General features: G+C 40.4%; 1 protein-coding gene across 2 annotated transcripts in view; it reads left to right on the top strand.

Moving 5' to 3' along the window:
- Nucleotides 1-14,835, top strand: part of NIBAN1 (niban apoptosis regulator 1) — a 208,644-nt gene extending 193,809 nt beyond the window's left edge. The window contains exons 13-14 of one of the 2 annotated variants that reach the window (XM_007480957.3): nt 7,272-7,383; nt 10,481-14,835. In XM_007480957.3, the coding sequence (XP_007481019.2) occupies nt 7,272-7,383; nt 10,481-11,604 (1,236 nt within the window). In that variant the 3' untranslated portion in view covers nt 11,605-14,835. Of the gene's footprint in view, nt 1-7,271; nt 7,384-10,235; nt 10,366-10,480 lie in introns of those variants that run through there. The other variant, XM_016430008.2, reaches the window with a different exon arrangement.
- Nucleotides 14,836-15,085: the final 250 nt, after the last annotated feature.

The following is a 15,085-nucleotide window of genomic DNA, read 5'->3' as shown; positions in this document are numbered from 1 at the left end:
GAGAACAGGATAGTGAATGGTATCAAGATCATTCCGTATAGTATAACTAGTGGAATTGCTGGCTCTGGGAGGGGAGTGAGGAAAAGAACATGAATCATGTAACCATGGAAAAATACTTAAAAATAAATGAACAACAACAACAAAAAAAGACCATACCATGTAGGGGCAGTGAGATAGCACAGCAGATAGAGCACAAGACCTGGAGTTAGGAGGACCTACTCAGCCTCAGACATGTACTAACTGTGTGACCATGGACAAGTCCTTTAACCCAATTTTCCTCATCTATAAAATGGGCTGGAGAAGGAAATGGCAAACCACCGCAATACCTTTGCCATCTGGACAAAAGCCTAGAAAGGGTCACAAAGAGTTGGGCATGAGTGATGAATAATGACCAAACAAAAATAACAAGCAGTTTGTTCTAGGTAATTTCAGAGGAGATTCTTGACATAGGTTACCACACTTGAAATTGCCTAAACAATGGATTGTCCATTGGATTGTTAACTTTTTTTCCAATCCCTCTATTGTTCTTATACTCTATTGTTCTTATTTTTATTAAATGGAACTTGAGCAAGGTAGCCTGGACTCCAGTCCTTCCCCCCTCTGACATATACTTGCTGGGTAACCCTGGACAAATTCTTGAACTTCTCACAGCCTTCAGACTACTCTGTAAAACTAAATTACAGAACAGATGCTGAGCTACATTGGTAAAAGGTATTTCCTCACCTGGGAGCTTCCTATTCTAAGGAAATCTCAGGTCCAGTCCCTGATTCCTCAGTGGAAGTTGGCTGTGTATATTTAAGAACAAAAAAAAGGGGTCATCACCCAGAAACCAGTAAGAACATATTAAGAACAAGTTGTAGGGGAAGTTTGGTAGCTCAGTGGGTAGAGCACCAGGAGTGAAGACAGAAGGACTTAGGTTCAAGTTTGACTTCAAATACTCTTAACTAGGTGACTTTGGGCAAATCACTTGCCTCCAGTTACCTAGCCTTTGCTACTCTTCTGCCTTGGAACCAATACTTAATACCAGTTCCAAGACAGAAAGTAAGAGTTGTTTGTTTTTTGTTTGTTTGTTTTTTTAAAGTACAAGTTGTACACACTGGCCTTGTTTTCTTTTTATTCAAATATAAGATCCAAGGAAATGTTGTGTCTTCAGTATGTTTGAATTTTATCCATCAATCAATTAGAGTCAATTAAATTCCAGCTCCATGTGGGGTGCTGTGCTAGGTGCCAGGGCATACAAAGACAAAAGCAAAAACTCCTTTGCTATCAATGTTTATATCCTACTGGGGAGCCAACATGTAGCTAAATAGGTATGTCCATAATGAATACAAAGAAATTTCCTTGAATATGCAAGGTTCATCAGTCAGTTAACAAACTTTTTTTTTTAACTTTTAAGCGTTTATTTTATTTGGTCATTTTCCAATGTTATTCATTAGAAACAAAGATCACCTTTTTCCCCCTCCCCCCCTCCCTCCACCCCTCCCATTGGCGATGTGCCATTCCTCTGGGTATCACATGCTTCCTCAACCCCAGCCCATTTCCATGCTATTGGTTTCCATAGTAAGGTGTTCATTCAGAGTCTCTCCTTGTTCATATCCCCATCACCCCTGTAGTCCAGTTGTTGTCCTTCCTCAGTGTTTTTACTCCCACCATTTGTCCTCTGCTTGTGGGTAGTGTTTTTTTCTCCTTGGTCCCTGCAGGTAGTTCAGGGACATTGCATTGAGACTAATGGAGAAGTCCATTATGTTCTATTGTACCACAGTGTATCAGTCTCTGTGTACAATGATTTCCTGGTTCTACTCCTTTTGCTCTGCATCACTTCCTGGAGGTCGTTCCAGTTCACATGGAATTCCTCCACTTTATTATTCCTTTGAGCACAATAGTATTCCATCCCCAACATATACCACAATTTGTTCAGCCATTCCCCAATTGATGGGCATCCCCTCATTTTCCAATTTTTGGCCACCACAAAGAGCGCAGCTATGAATATTCTTGTACAAGTCTTTTTACTTATTGTCTCTTTGGGGTACAAACCCAGCAGTGCTATGGCTGGATCAAAGGGCAGACAGTCTTTTAGTGCCCTTTTGGCATAGTTCCAAATTGCCCTCCAGAACGGTTGGATCAATTCACAACTCCACCAGCAATGAATTAATGTCCCGACTTTGCCACATCCCCTCCAGCATTCATTACTTTCCTTTGCTGTCATGTTAGCCAATCTGCTAGGTGTGGGGTGATACCTCAGAGTTGTTTTGATTTGCATCTCTCTGATTGTCAGAGATTTAGAACACTTTTCCATGTGCTTATTAATAGTTTTGATTTCTTTGGCTGAAAACTGCCTGTTCATGTCCCTTGCCCATTTATCAATTGGAGAATGGCTTGATTTTTTGTACAATTGCTTTAGCTCTTTATAAAATTTGAGTAATTAAACCTTTGTCAGAGGTTTTTGTTATCAAGATTGTTTCCCAATTTGTTGTTTCCCTTCTCATTTTGGTTACATTGGTTTTGTTTGTACAAAAACTTTTTAATTTGATGTAATCAAAATTATTTATTTTACATTTTGTGATTCTTTCTATGTCTTGCTTGGCTTTAAAGTCTTTCCCTTCCCAAAGGTCTGACATGTATACTATTCTGTGTTCACCTAATTTACTTATAGTTTCCTTCTTTATATTCAGGTCATTCACCCATTCTGAGTTTATCTTGGTGTAGGGTGTGAGATGTTGATCCAGACCTAGTCTCTCCCACACTGTCTTCTAGTTTTCTCAGCAGTTTTTGTCAAATAGTGGGTTTTTGTCCCAAAAGCTGGGGTCTTTGAGTTTGTCATAGACTGTTTTGCTGAGGTCATTTACCCTAAGTCTCTTCCACTGATCCTCCTTTCTGTCTCTTAGCCAATACCAAAATTGTTTTGATGACCACTGCTTTGTAGTACAGTTTGAGATCTGGGACTGCAAGGCCCCCTTCCTTTGTATTTTTTTTTCATTATTTCCCTAGATATCCTTGATCCTTTGTCCTTCCAAATGAGCTTTGTTATGTTTTTTTTTCTAATTCAGCAAAAAAAAATTTTGGAAGTTCAATGGGTATAGAACTAAATAGATAGATCATTTTAGGTAGGATGTTCATTTTTATTATATTGGCTCGTCCTACCCATGAGCAGTTAATGTTTTTCCAGTTGCTCAAGTCTAGTTTTAGTTGTGTGGAGAGTGTTTTATAATTGTGTTCATATAGTTCCTGTGTTTGTCTCGGGAGATAGATTCCTAAGTATTTTATTTTGTCTAAGGTAATTTTGAATGGGATTTCTCTTTCTAATTCTTGCTGCTGAGATGTGAACATACATTTATTAAGCACCAACTATGTACCAGGCACTGTGCTAAGTGCTGGGGATACAAAAAGAGACAAAAGACAAGCACTTTCCTCAAGGTGTTCATAATCTAGGAGGAGATGAGCAAACAAATTCATGCAAATGAGTTATTTACAATATAAAATTAAATAATCCAGAGGAGGATAGCTAGAATTAAGAGAGTTGGGAAAGGCTTCCAGTAGAAGACCTTGAAGGTATTTAAGGACCCTAGATCAGGCAAGGTTTTGTGGAGAATGTGGTACTTGAACTGAGCTTTGAGGAAATGAGGGCTTCTAAACAGCCCATGTGAGGGAGGAATGCTTTCCAGGCATCCCTGCCAACCAGTGCAGAAGGAAGAAAATGGAACATAAAGTGTCATGCTTGAGGAATTGTATGGAAGCCAGTGAGGTCTAATTGTACAGTGCACAACTAGAAATAATATAGAATAAGGTTGGAAAGTATCCAGCAAGGTGTTGGATAATTTCATGATATTTTTGTGCTCAAGTTGACCTCTGCTCCAGAAAGAGATCCAGGACTCTTCTTCCTACTCAGATACTTCTGAAATCTTTTATGTTGGCCAATAAACCAACATGAATTTTCTTGAGACAACTGGGGGTATTTGATAAAGTTTGAAAAGCACATAGAAAATATTCATTTTAATTCTCTCTCTCTCTCTCTCTCTCTCTCTCTCTCTCTCTCTCTCTCACACACACACACACACACACACACACACACGAGATGCTAAAAAGCAGCTGGAATTAGTTTAGAAACCAATGCTTCTCTTGGGCTGTATTGGGCTTACTTGCTATGCATAGCACACAAAGAAAATAAGTATGTTGAAGAAGGGATGAAGGCACATATGGCACTAGAGATGCTGAATGAGAGGGGAAGAGGCTTGGGGATAACACTGATCCCCAGGGCTCCCCACCTCCTATACTTCTGCCCCAACCTTTTCATCTGCTCCCCAAAAGAGGAAAGAGAAAGACATATGACCTCCAGACCAGAGGGTCAGGAGATCACTTGCTCCTACTACTGGCCTCGTAGGATAGTCAAAGAGGAAGAGATTTTCAGGAATGCCTTCAGAAGAAGGCACTGTCAGACCTGGCCAAAAAAACCCCCCTAGAGATAGAGATTACCAAAGCTCATTAGCAATATTGCCAGGGAGAGAGTGCTGCCGCATATATGATAAACCATAGCAAGCCCATGTTTCTAATATCTTTCCTATAACTTGTAGCTTATATAGGCAGTGTGTGGAGAAGATGGGAAGATCAGTGACTGGAATTAGAGGATCTGGGCTCGAATTCCTTCTCTGAAACTGATTGTGTGATCTCTACCTCTCTGAGCCTTAGTTTTCTTATCTGTAAAATGAGGGGGTTGAACAAGTCAAGTCAACAAGCATTTATTAAGCACTTACTATGAGCCAGACACTGTGCTAAGTGCTAAGAAAACAGACAAAAGCAAAAAGGAAAGATGCTCCATGCCTTCAGAGAAATCACTTTCTACTGGGGGAAGACAGCTCACTAAGGGAACTTGATAGCATCCTCGGTCCCTTCGAGCTCGACGTCCAAGAACCTGAGTTTAATAAAAATGACCTTGACTCTGGCCAGGATCTCTGAGCTACTCCTCAGTTCCCTCTGAGAGTTTGAAGTAAAATCATGCTGTCTGAAATTCAAGCTCTTACTGAGGATGCTGTCACTTTTTAAACAAAAGAGCCAGCTTTGACTAGTGAGGCTCTTGCCCTGAGACAGATAGCTGGAACCTCGATCCTGTTATATGCCTTTTATTGTCTTGTTGTATTTCTTTCTCTGAGACCTACTGTTCTAGAGTAACCTTGATGGGGGAAAAATGCAAGTATGCCCCTATTCCCAAAACTCACCAGTTCATGGGGTCTTAATTGATACTTAAAACATTAATAGTTTTCCAAGACAAAATATTTATTTTCCCTTCTGGTGAATGTAGTGAGGAGAAGACTGGCCTTTGTTGGCCAATCTTTTGAGATGAGCCATAGTCTCTGCCTGCTGCTGACCAGTAGAAACTCATGAACTATCCCATTAGAAAAGATTAGACCATCCCTGACCCTTCTAGGCTACCTATAGAACCCTGAGGGGAGAAGTAGCTGGAACCCTTTGGGAACCTGACATGGCTGTGCAAATGAGGGTTAGCATATCGTGCTTGGTGACATCCACAGAACAAGGTTCATGGTGTACATGTTCCAAACAGTGCTAAGTAAGTAGCAGGTAATCAATAAGCATTGACTCTCTATTTTCTGAGGGACAGAATCTACCTCACAATGTGTGTTTTAGTAAAACAGCAGGAAAATGTCCAGGTTCCTGGATGCCATCCCCAAATCTCCCTCTTTCCTTGGCTTATTTGGCTTCTCCTCCAAACTGTAGTCTTAGCACTCATCTCTAGGAAACTCTATGTCTCCTCAGTGCCAGAAAATTGTCTTTTTTCTCCTCTCAGCTCTTTGTGAATAGAGATTTCCCCCTTCATTGTATTTGTATGCCCAGCACCTCTCCTAGTGCGTAGCTCTCAGTAGATACTTAATACCTGTTTGCTTATTGATCGAAAGTACTCAGAGTCTGGTTGAGGAGGTGAAAAGTACACAATGAGCCATTTGTAAATAGTCACTCTCTGTTACTTTGCATGTGTGCTTTCATGATAGGCAGTGAGATGGCTCACGTCACTTTGGCCTCCCCAGTGGGTGAGCTCTAACTCCTCATTCCTCAGCAGTGGGATGAGCATGATTGTTGGGTACTGAACCAGTTTCTGTAGGTGCCCATTGAGAATTGAGGCTGCACGGAAATAGCTTCTATACCTCCCACTATCATTCTTGCCTACCATAGAAGAGAGCCAGACTCCCCTGGGATTTACAGACATCCTCGCTGTACTACAGAGACTTTAAGCTATATATACCCCAGAAGCTGCTTCCTCATGCTTTTCAAGCACATCTCTAACTAGAACAATGCCTTGACATAGCTGTAGTTGGATGAAGTTATCTGAAGGCTTGCTTTCAAAAGCCAGTTCCTTACCTCTGGTATTCTATACAAAGGAATAAACCATCTCCCCTATCCAAAGAGAGTCTGCTTTTTTTCTTCTTCTCCTCCCTGCCAGGATCCCAGATAATAAAAAAGTATCTTGTGAACTGAGTGGAACTAAACCTGGGATTTAGAACCAGAAGGGACCTTAAAGACCATGGAATCCAACCTCCTCAACTTATGGATAAGAAACTGAGGATCAGAGATGTTATAAATGCCCATGGTCAGAGGCAGGATTGGAATTCAGCTAGGAAGTGCCCGAGGCCAAATTTGAACCCATGTCTTCCCAACTCTAGGCCTGGTGGCTTTATCTACTGTCATCTAGCTGCCCTCCCTTCCTTTTTTTCCACCTTTTTTTTTTTAAACTTCCTTTCTACTAATATGTGATCTCAGGTAATTGCTTTCACTTCTCTGGGGTTCGAATCAAACTTGATGGTCTCTAAGATCTACTTTTAGAGCTATGATCTACAAACAATTCTAAATCCTATAAATCCAGACTAGAGCCAGTGAGTTGTTCATTGGATCATAGCTCTAGAAAGAGAAGGAATCTTGGAGGTCATCTGGTCTAACTCTACTCTTTTTAATAGAAGAGGAAACCGAGGGGTCCCGCATGATGAAGTAAATAGCCCAGGTCTCATAGATAGTAGTAGAGTCTAGGATTTGCGTTCCAATTTTCTGACCCCCAATTCAGTAGGTCAAAGTCACCTTGTCCTCAATTCACTTCCATGAACAATGCCTGGCATAGCGTAAGTGCTTTAAAAATGCTTGTTGACTGACTGCAAGGTGTTGTGGTAGGCTCTAGGATTACAAAAACAGAAAAAAAAAATCCCAACTTTGCCCTCAAGGAACTCTCGTGTGGAGACATTCTCTTCAACCTTTCTTTCTCTTTAACCATCCAGGAACTTCAGAAATATGAGCAGTTCATCTTTGCAGATCATACCAATGTGATCCAGGTTGAAAATGTCTATGAGGAGATTTTGTATCAGATCCTCCTTGATGAAACTGTGAATGGTAAGGAGACTTTTTTTTTTTATGTTCTTAGAGGTGAGGACTCCAATATGAAAGGGAAAAAATTGAAACAGGACTCCAGGAGTGCATTTAAGATACGGAAGGGTAAAAGGAAAATATGTGGGGTTCCTGGAAAGAGGAGAAGAAAGAAATGAGAGAGGTAGGTAGGTAGCACAGTGGACTCCTAGAGTCAAGATGATCTGGGTTCAGATTTGACCTCAGACTTCCTAGTTGTGTGTCCTGGGTAAGTCCCTTAATTCAATTGCCTAGCTCTTGCTTTTCTTTCTTAGAACTGATACTCAGAAAGAAGGTAAGGGTTTATGGAAGGAAGGAAGAGAGGGAGGGAGGGAGGAAGGAAGGAAGAAAGGAAGGAAGGAAGGAAGGAAGGAAGGAAGATAGACAAGCATGAGAGAGGGAGCTAATAGAGTAACTTTCTTCCTGACCCCTATTTTACTTAAAATCTTTGGGTGACGCCAAACAAAGGCAAATGCCCTGACCTCCCCCCCCCACACACACACATTTGATAAAAATGTCTTACTCCAGTAGGCATGAACCTCACTGTCAGTGCAGTCTAGTCAGGGGAGGAAGGGCCTTCTCTCTAACTGAAATACAGCCTTTTCAGTGGGAAGAGCTGCTCACACTCATCTGCAGAACTTAAACACATCCTCCAACCTTGTTTCACCCAGCCAAAGAGTATGGATATCTTTAGTCAATATACCCGTCTCAGAAGATCAAATGCTTTAATGGACATAAAGTTCTTTGTGAAGCCTAAAGTTCCATATTTGGGCCAGCTACCATTTTTATAGCACCATAGGTATTGCCCTGGAAAGGACTTTAGATAGATAACTAACATTAATATAGCACCTTCATTAGATATTTTTGTTTCACTTGATCCTCATGACTATAGGAGCTAGGTGCTATTATCAGCTCTATTTCTATAGATGAGGAACCCAAATCTGAGAGAAATTGTGACCTACCCAGAATTACCCAGCTAATAAGTGCCTGAAGTAAGGCTCAAACTCAGGTCTCCCTATATCCAAGTCCAATATTTTATTCACACAGTAAGCTGCCTTCATAGCAGCCATCTAGTCCAACCTCCTCATTTTACAGATGAGGATACTGAGACCCACAGAGTTAAATGGATTGCTATAACACAGGTGGTGAGTGACAGAAATGCAATTTGAACTCAAGCCCTCTGACTCCAAATCCAGTGCTCTTTCCACCATACTGCAGGACCAGTGACTTAGACCAGGAGCAAAAGATAAAAGGCAGTGACCCAGTGCCCTAAAATTCATCATTACTCTTTAGTACTCAGGGCCTAGCAAGAACTAGATCATCCTGAGGCTAGGAATGAGGATAGAGAAAAACAGAAATTTAATGTGTGGGCTACCTAGAAAACTTGTGGTTGAAACATTCTTACTCACTCTGAAAATGGCCCTTGGGCATCTCATTACCCCTTTACAGAAGGGATCTATTTGCCAAATGCCTTGTGCCCCAGTAGAACTACTCAGGATTGCTGGGACTAAGAGGTTGGTCTATTCATAACTGAGAACTCTGGAGAGTTGAGAGGCTCTCATTCTCTGCGTACTCAGGCCATGTAAGGGAAAAGAAAATGAGAGAGTCTAAGCAGAACTCTCCGACTCCAGTATGGATGCCGCTAGTATTTACTGAAAATGTACTATGTGATCACCCTTGTGCTAGGCACTTTGGGGAGAAGAGAAAAGAGGTACAAAGCCAGTCTCTGGAACAGGGAGTTTATTCACCTAGTTGGGGGAATGAGACATCAACAATCAAATCATAACATTGTATAAAAGTTAGTCAATCAATAAGCATATCTTTGCTGTGCTGTCTGCTGTGTGCCAGGTCTGGAGAAGAATATGACAAACATCTCCAGTATCTTTGCCAATGTAAGACTAAAAATGAATTATTACCTCAAGCATTTAAATTTCTAGGATTTAAGAAAATATTCTTTGTCTCCAGTGAATAATGTTTGGAAATGCTCAAATAAAAAAATTTTTTAAAATTTCTAAGATTTAATAACAACAAAGAGAGAAAGGGGTTACTTCAGCTGAGCAAGCAGAGCAAAGAGTCAGAGACTCACACCTGCCATGTTCAAGCTAAAGCAAAAGCCCAAAAGAGTGGGTTTCAGCAAAATTTATAAATAAACCCATGCCAGGGTGCAACACAGGGACACAAGACAAGGGACCCCCAGAAAGAGTAAAGAATGCTGGGAAATGAAGTCCTTGGCCACAGTATTTTTTTAAAACCCACACCAAGAAAATCCCAAGTGGAGGGGTAGCTGGATGGCTCAGTGGATTGAGAGCCAGGCCAGAGCCAGGAGGTCCTGGGTTCAAATTTGGCATCAGATAGTTTCTAGCTGTGTGACCCTGGGTAAGTTATTTAATTTGCCCCATTGCCTAGCCCTTACCACTCTTCTGCCTTGGTAAGGGTAAAAAAACAAATCCCAAGTGGGGTCATGAAGAGTCAGACATGAATGAAATGACTGAACAATAGCAAATGTGCTAAGCACAATGCTGAGGGGATACAAAGCACAGTGTGCCGAGCAGTTGGCGTACAAAGAATGGCAAAAGACAGCTTCTGCAGTCAAAGGAATTCACAATGTAATGGGGCAGGAGAAGAACACTTTCAAACAGTTATGTACAAATGAGATATAGGGAGACTAAATCAGAGGTCATTAATAAAGGGAAGGCACTAGCATCAAGGGATATGAGGAAAGGGTTCCTGTAGAAGGTGAGGTTTTAATTGGGACTTGAAGGAAGTAAATTATTCTATACAATAAGAGGACTAGACAAGATTATCTCCAAGGATCTTTCTAAATCTCCACTCTACCCCAGTGACGCTGAAGGACCAGATGAGTTGTGCCCAAATTAAAGGACTGAAGGGTTCTGAGGAATGAAAAAACATTTCTGGCTATTGTGATCAATGGAAGGTTTCATGCAGGAGATGGGACTTGAGTTGAACCTAGACAGGTGTGTGGGATTCGGGTGGGAGGGTACCTGGGGTTCTGGCTGGAAACATGATGTCCAGCCTGCTCAGAGTGGGATGTAAACTTTTCATTTTACTTTCTGGTCCTACACAGTGATAAAGGAGGCTGCTGTTCTCAAGAAACACAATCTTTTTGAGGACAATATGTCTTTACCTTGTGAAAGTGTGTCCAGCTTAACTGATCTAAAAACCCCCTCTGGGTCTAACCAGGCAAGTCCTGCCAAGAAATCATTGAAAGGCTTGGAAGCAATTTCAGACCATGAAATATCAAGTAATGAAGTGTTCCTCACGTCAGAGGAGAAGAAGAGCCCAGAGGCCCATCCCGAGTGTGCGTATCCTTCTGCCAGAGAGGAAAACATGCCTTTCTTGCTGTCTAGCCCTTCTCTAAATGCCAGTGAGAAAGTGATTATTGCTAGGATGTATGACCAGGCTGATTCATCCCCTTTGATTCTAGCAGCCCAAGAGGAAAAGGCAGATCTTCTAAGCACAAACACACTTGGGATGGAGTTTGGAGGAATTCCTGAGAAAGCAAACCAGTCTGGAGAGAAAATTCTTGCTCCAGACTCCTTGAATGAGATTAGAAATTTGTTGGCAGTGACTATCGAGGTGCCAACAGATCCTACCCAGACAGAAAGAGGAGATGCTATGGGGGATGATGTGAACCACCAGGGGAAAGGAAGTGAGAATGGAGAAAAGAATGAAGAAACCCAAATTAATAAAGAGTCAAAACCAACATCCATATTCCATTTGGAAGACCACACTTTTGGTGAGCTCAGTGCCAAGGTATCTTTTCCTTCCAGTCTCGAGACCAGTGGTACAAATTCAATGCAGTTCCCAGAGGGGAGCAGCTGTGGGCCTCAGCCAGATTGTGTTAACTTCTCAGGGGAACACAGAGAAGGGGAAACAGAGTCAGAAGCTGCTACCAGTGTCTGGTATACTGAAGCAGATAATTGTAAAGTTCCCCAAAGTGATCAACTGCCAATGACAAGTATGTATAGAGGGGGCACTTCCACGTTGCAAGAATCAGAAAGAGCCCAGCTCCAAGACATCCCAAAAGGAGCTGAAATGGAAAGCACATCTGCCTTTTTTCTTAAGAGTAAGCTTTTAACTACAGAAGATTGCATTTTGGATGCTGACCCCACCAAAATGGAATCTGCTGGGCAGAGCTTCATTTCTCTGAAGCAGGAGAAAGAGAATAATCCCCTTGCACAAATATAGGTACCCAAAGATTCAGAACCCCAATAGCTTAACAATGCTGGTAGGATGACAAGTGCCAGTGGATACATGAAAATGTTCCAGGCATGAAAGGCAAAATCTCCTTGTAAAAATAACCAGGAGAGCTATACAGAGCACCAGTCCAAAAATCAGCCAAGGTATATTGGTGGGAGAGTTTCTCTCTAAAAACAATTAGTTAAGAATTATTAGGAGATTTGTTTAGGGTTTTCATGCAGGTTTCTATGAGAAAAATATTATAAGCCTTTCTGCACAGGGGTTACATGTGATTGGACAATCTCTTATTAATAAACTGCAAGCTCCTATTAATAAGCAATGTTATTGTGGATGAAAAGAAAAAAAAAGAAAAATATTACAAGAAGATCCTTTAAACTAAAAAGTGAAACCAAAAAGAAAGCCTTAGTTACCATATCCAAGCAGCAGCCCTCCCTGGCAAGGCAAACTGTTCTGTGGAAATGATTGCTTCAGTTTTCAAAAGAATTTCAAAAATAATGGAGTAACCTGATTTAGGAGGGACAGAGAGAGGGGGAGAGATGGAGTAGAGAAAGGGCTAAGAAAAGGTGGAAATGGAGTGGAGAGGGGAAGGAAGGAAAGAGGAAGGAAGAAAAAGACATGGGAGGGAGGGAGAGAGAGAGATGGGGCATTTGTAGCTAGGAAACTGTGATCAGGTTTCATAATCCTCTCTCTCTCTCTTCCCCCTTAAAAAGACTAATGCAAATGTTTACAGTAATGTCAGTTTTCACTATTCATTAATATTCCAGCTTCTCTGTCTCCTAGGAGTTCATCAATCATCCACAGCCAGGCTGAACAAAACAGCAAGCTCATTAACACAGTCATTGCAGCAATTTGAGGCCCATACATGTGAATTATGTTATAAACGTAGGGATCCTAATGAGGGGAAACGGAAAAGTCTCAAGAAAGAAAGGTTGTAGCCAATTAAACTTCTCCTCAGACCCATTAACCCATTGGAATTGGGAATTTCTTGCAATCACCTGCCACTTTTGTATTTGTAACTTTGGTTTTTGGTTTCACATTCAACAAACATTTTTATTAGGCTATCTACTGTGTGCCAGGCACTATGTCACGCTCTGCAGATAGAAACACAACAAACTGAACAATCCCTCCTCTCAGGGAGCTTACATTTTCCTCAGGTGTTGGGGTGGAGAGTGAAAAGGAGAATACAACATTTTTCTTGCAACTTTATATTGGGAAAATATTCAGATCTGCCAATCAAGTTCACTTTGCATTTGTGAATCTCAGATGAAAAAACAGTTGGTCCTCCTTATTTGTAGTCTGTAGGACAAATCTGAACTGGGTTGTCTAACTAAAACCAAACAAACAACAATGGCAACAACAAGAAGCAACCAAAGGCAAAGTTCAAGGTAGATTTATTCTGGAAAGGAAGAAATTGTGAATTTTTAAAAATTCTTGATAGACTGACATTTTTCTATGGAGACTTTGGGGCTATTTCAGAAAATAAAGAAAGAAGTCAGGTTTCATGCCAATTAATTATATAGATATTATCAAAATCAAAATGTATGATAGTATTTTTAAAAAAATATTTTGTAACCCACTAGAAGAGCAATAGGATGTTGGAGTTGGCAAAAGGACCTTACAGGTAGATTATTTAGACCAATTTCATATTACTGACGAAGGAAACCAAGGCCCTGAGAAATCAGGTGACTCAGCCAAGGTCATACAATTATATAATGTTAGGACTAGAGCTCAAGCCAATATGTACTCTCTATAATCAAGTGCTTTCTTCCACTAGATTTTGCTACCTTGACCAAAAGGTTTAAGACAATTGTTCCAATTCGGAGTTGAATAAAACATAAGTGGGGTACTCTAGTGGATAGAGTGCCAGGCCTGGAGTTAGGAAAACTCATCTTCTTGACTTCAAATCTGGCCTTGGACATTTTCTAGTTGTGCAATCGTGGGCAAGTCACTTAATGTTGTTTGCCTCAGTTTCTCTATCTGTAAAGTAAGCTGGTGAAGGAAATGTCAAGCCCCTTTATTATTTTTTTGCAAAACCCAAACAACCTAAATGGGGTCAAGAAGAGTCAGATATAACTGAACAACAACAACAAAGAAATAAATGCTTTAATTTTTTTCAAATTTGGAGATATGATTTCATTACTGTTGAGAAGTCTCTCCATTTATGCATATTGGCAATGTGTAGTTTTGAGAGTTATTTGCAGCACTGGGAGGTTAAGCACTTTGCCCAGGGTCACAGTTTGTATTTATCAGAGGCAAGTCTTGAACTCGGATTTTCCTCACTCCAGGGTTGGTCCTCTATCATATTGCACAGCCTCTTATGCCTTTAATGGGGGCTTTCATTTACTTCTTTTGTGATTTTTAATATCAAGCTTATGATGAACCTAAAATAGAACTTAGCACTGTTGAAGGTCTAGGAATATTATCCTTAGGTTCTCTGATTATTAGTCTAGCCCAATCTACAGACATTTGCATCAATGATTTCTTGCCATCACAGTCACTTTTATGCATTAATTTTTGATGATAACTATGTGACTATCAACTGGTTGCTGACTTTGGGAGTGGGGAACATTTCCTCCAGAGAGGAATTATTGTGTTTTGTGATTTGCACTTTGTCCACTTGCTACTTCTAAAGATATGTGCGCTTTGCTATGAATACAGGTAGCAAATTACCTTTTCAGAGAAAGATTTTTGGAGACTCGGATTTAGCAAGCTCTTCCTGAAATTGTGCCAAAAGCTTCAGGATTCTTTGGCGTGGACTTTTTTGTGAATATCTGGGTCCCACACTTCTCGAAGGAGCTGACAATTATTTCAAGAAGCATAACAAAATTCTTTGGTGGTAGTGGGAAATGTTTCTTTAGAAAATAAGCATTTTTAAATTTGCTTTCAATATTTAAATAGACCATATGCCAGGGAGCAAAATTTTTCAAAGAAAGGGAAGATGTTATGAAATCAGTCATTGATTGTAGTGTTGTGATTGTAAGACTTGGGGAAACTCTTGTTTTTGCACCTTGTTGCTACAGGATTGAGACAAACCTTCCGAATTATGTGCTGATTCTTTGTAGCAGTTTTAAGAAAACGAAATATGATCCTTATGAACCTACTCCCTGTAGATTGTTTCATCTAGTTTCTGAGAAAAGTTAATTAAATTCAAAACACTTTGTAACCATCTATTTGCCTTCTAAGGTGCTTATATTCCAATAAAATGTTTCTCCAATAAAATGTTGTCCAGTTATATTTTTGGGTTGGTTAGTTGGTTGTTTTTTTTTAACAACTATTGTGATCCTTGACTGACTTCTTGTTAATATCAACTCTGAGAAACATCTTTCAGAGATGAAGTGATTTTATTCCTGTTCTGTTAGGATGGTTTGAAAGGACATCGGTCTGTAACAGAAGTATTGATTATAGATAAACATCAATAAATTATACTGGAAAGAGTGCTGGATTTGGAGTTCAAGATTCTGGGACTGAA

Source organism: Monodelphis domestica, chromosome 2, assembly GCF_027887165.1.
Source record: "Monodelphis domestica isolate mMonDom1 chromosome 2, mMonDom1.pri, whole genome shotgun sequence".
Lineage (NCBI taxonomy): Eukaryota > Metazoa > Chordata > Mammalia > Didelphimorphia > Didelphidae > Monodelphis > Monodelphis domestica.
This window is presented reverse-complemented; position numbering and strand designations above follow the sequence as displayed.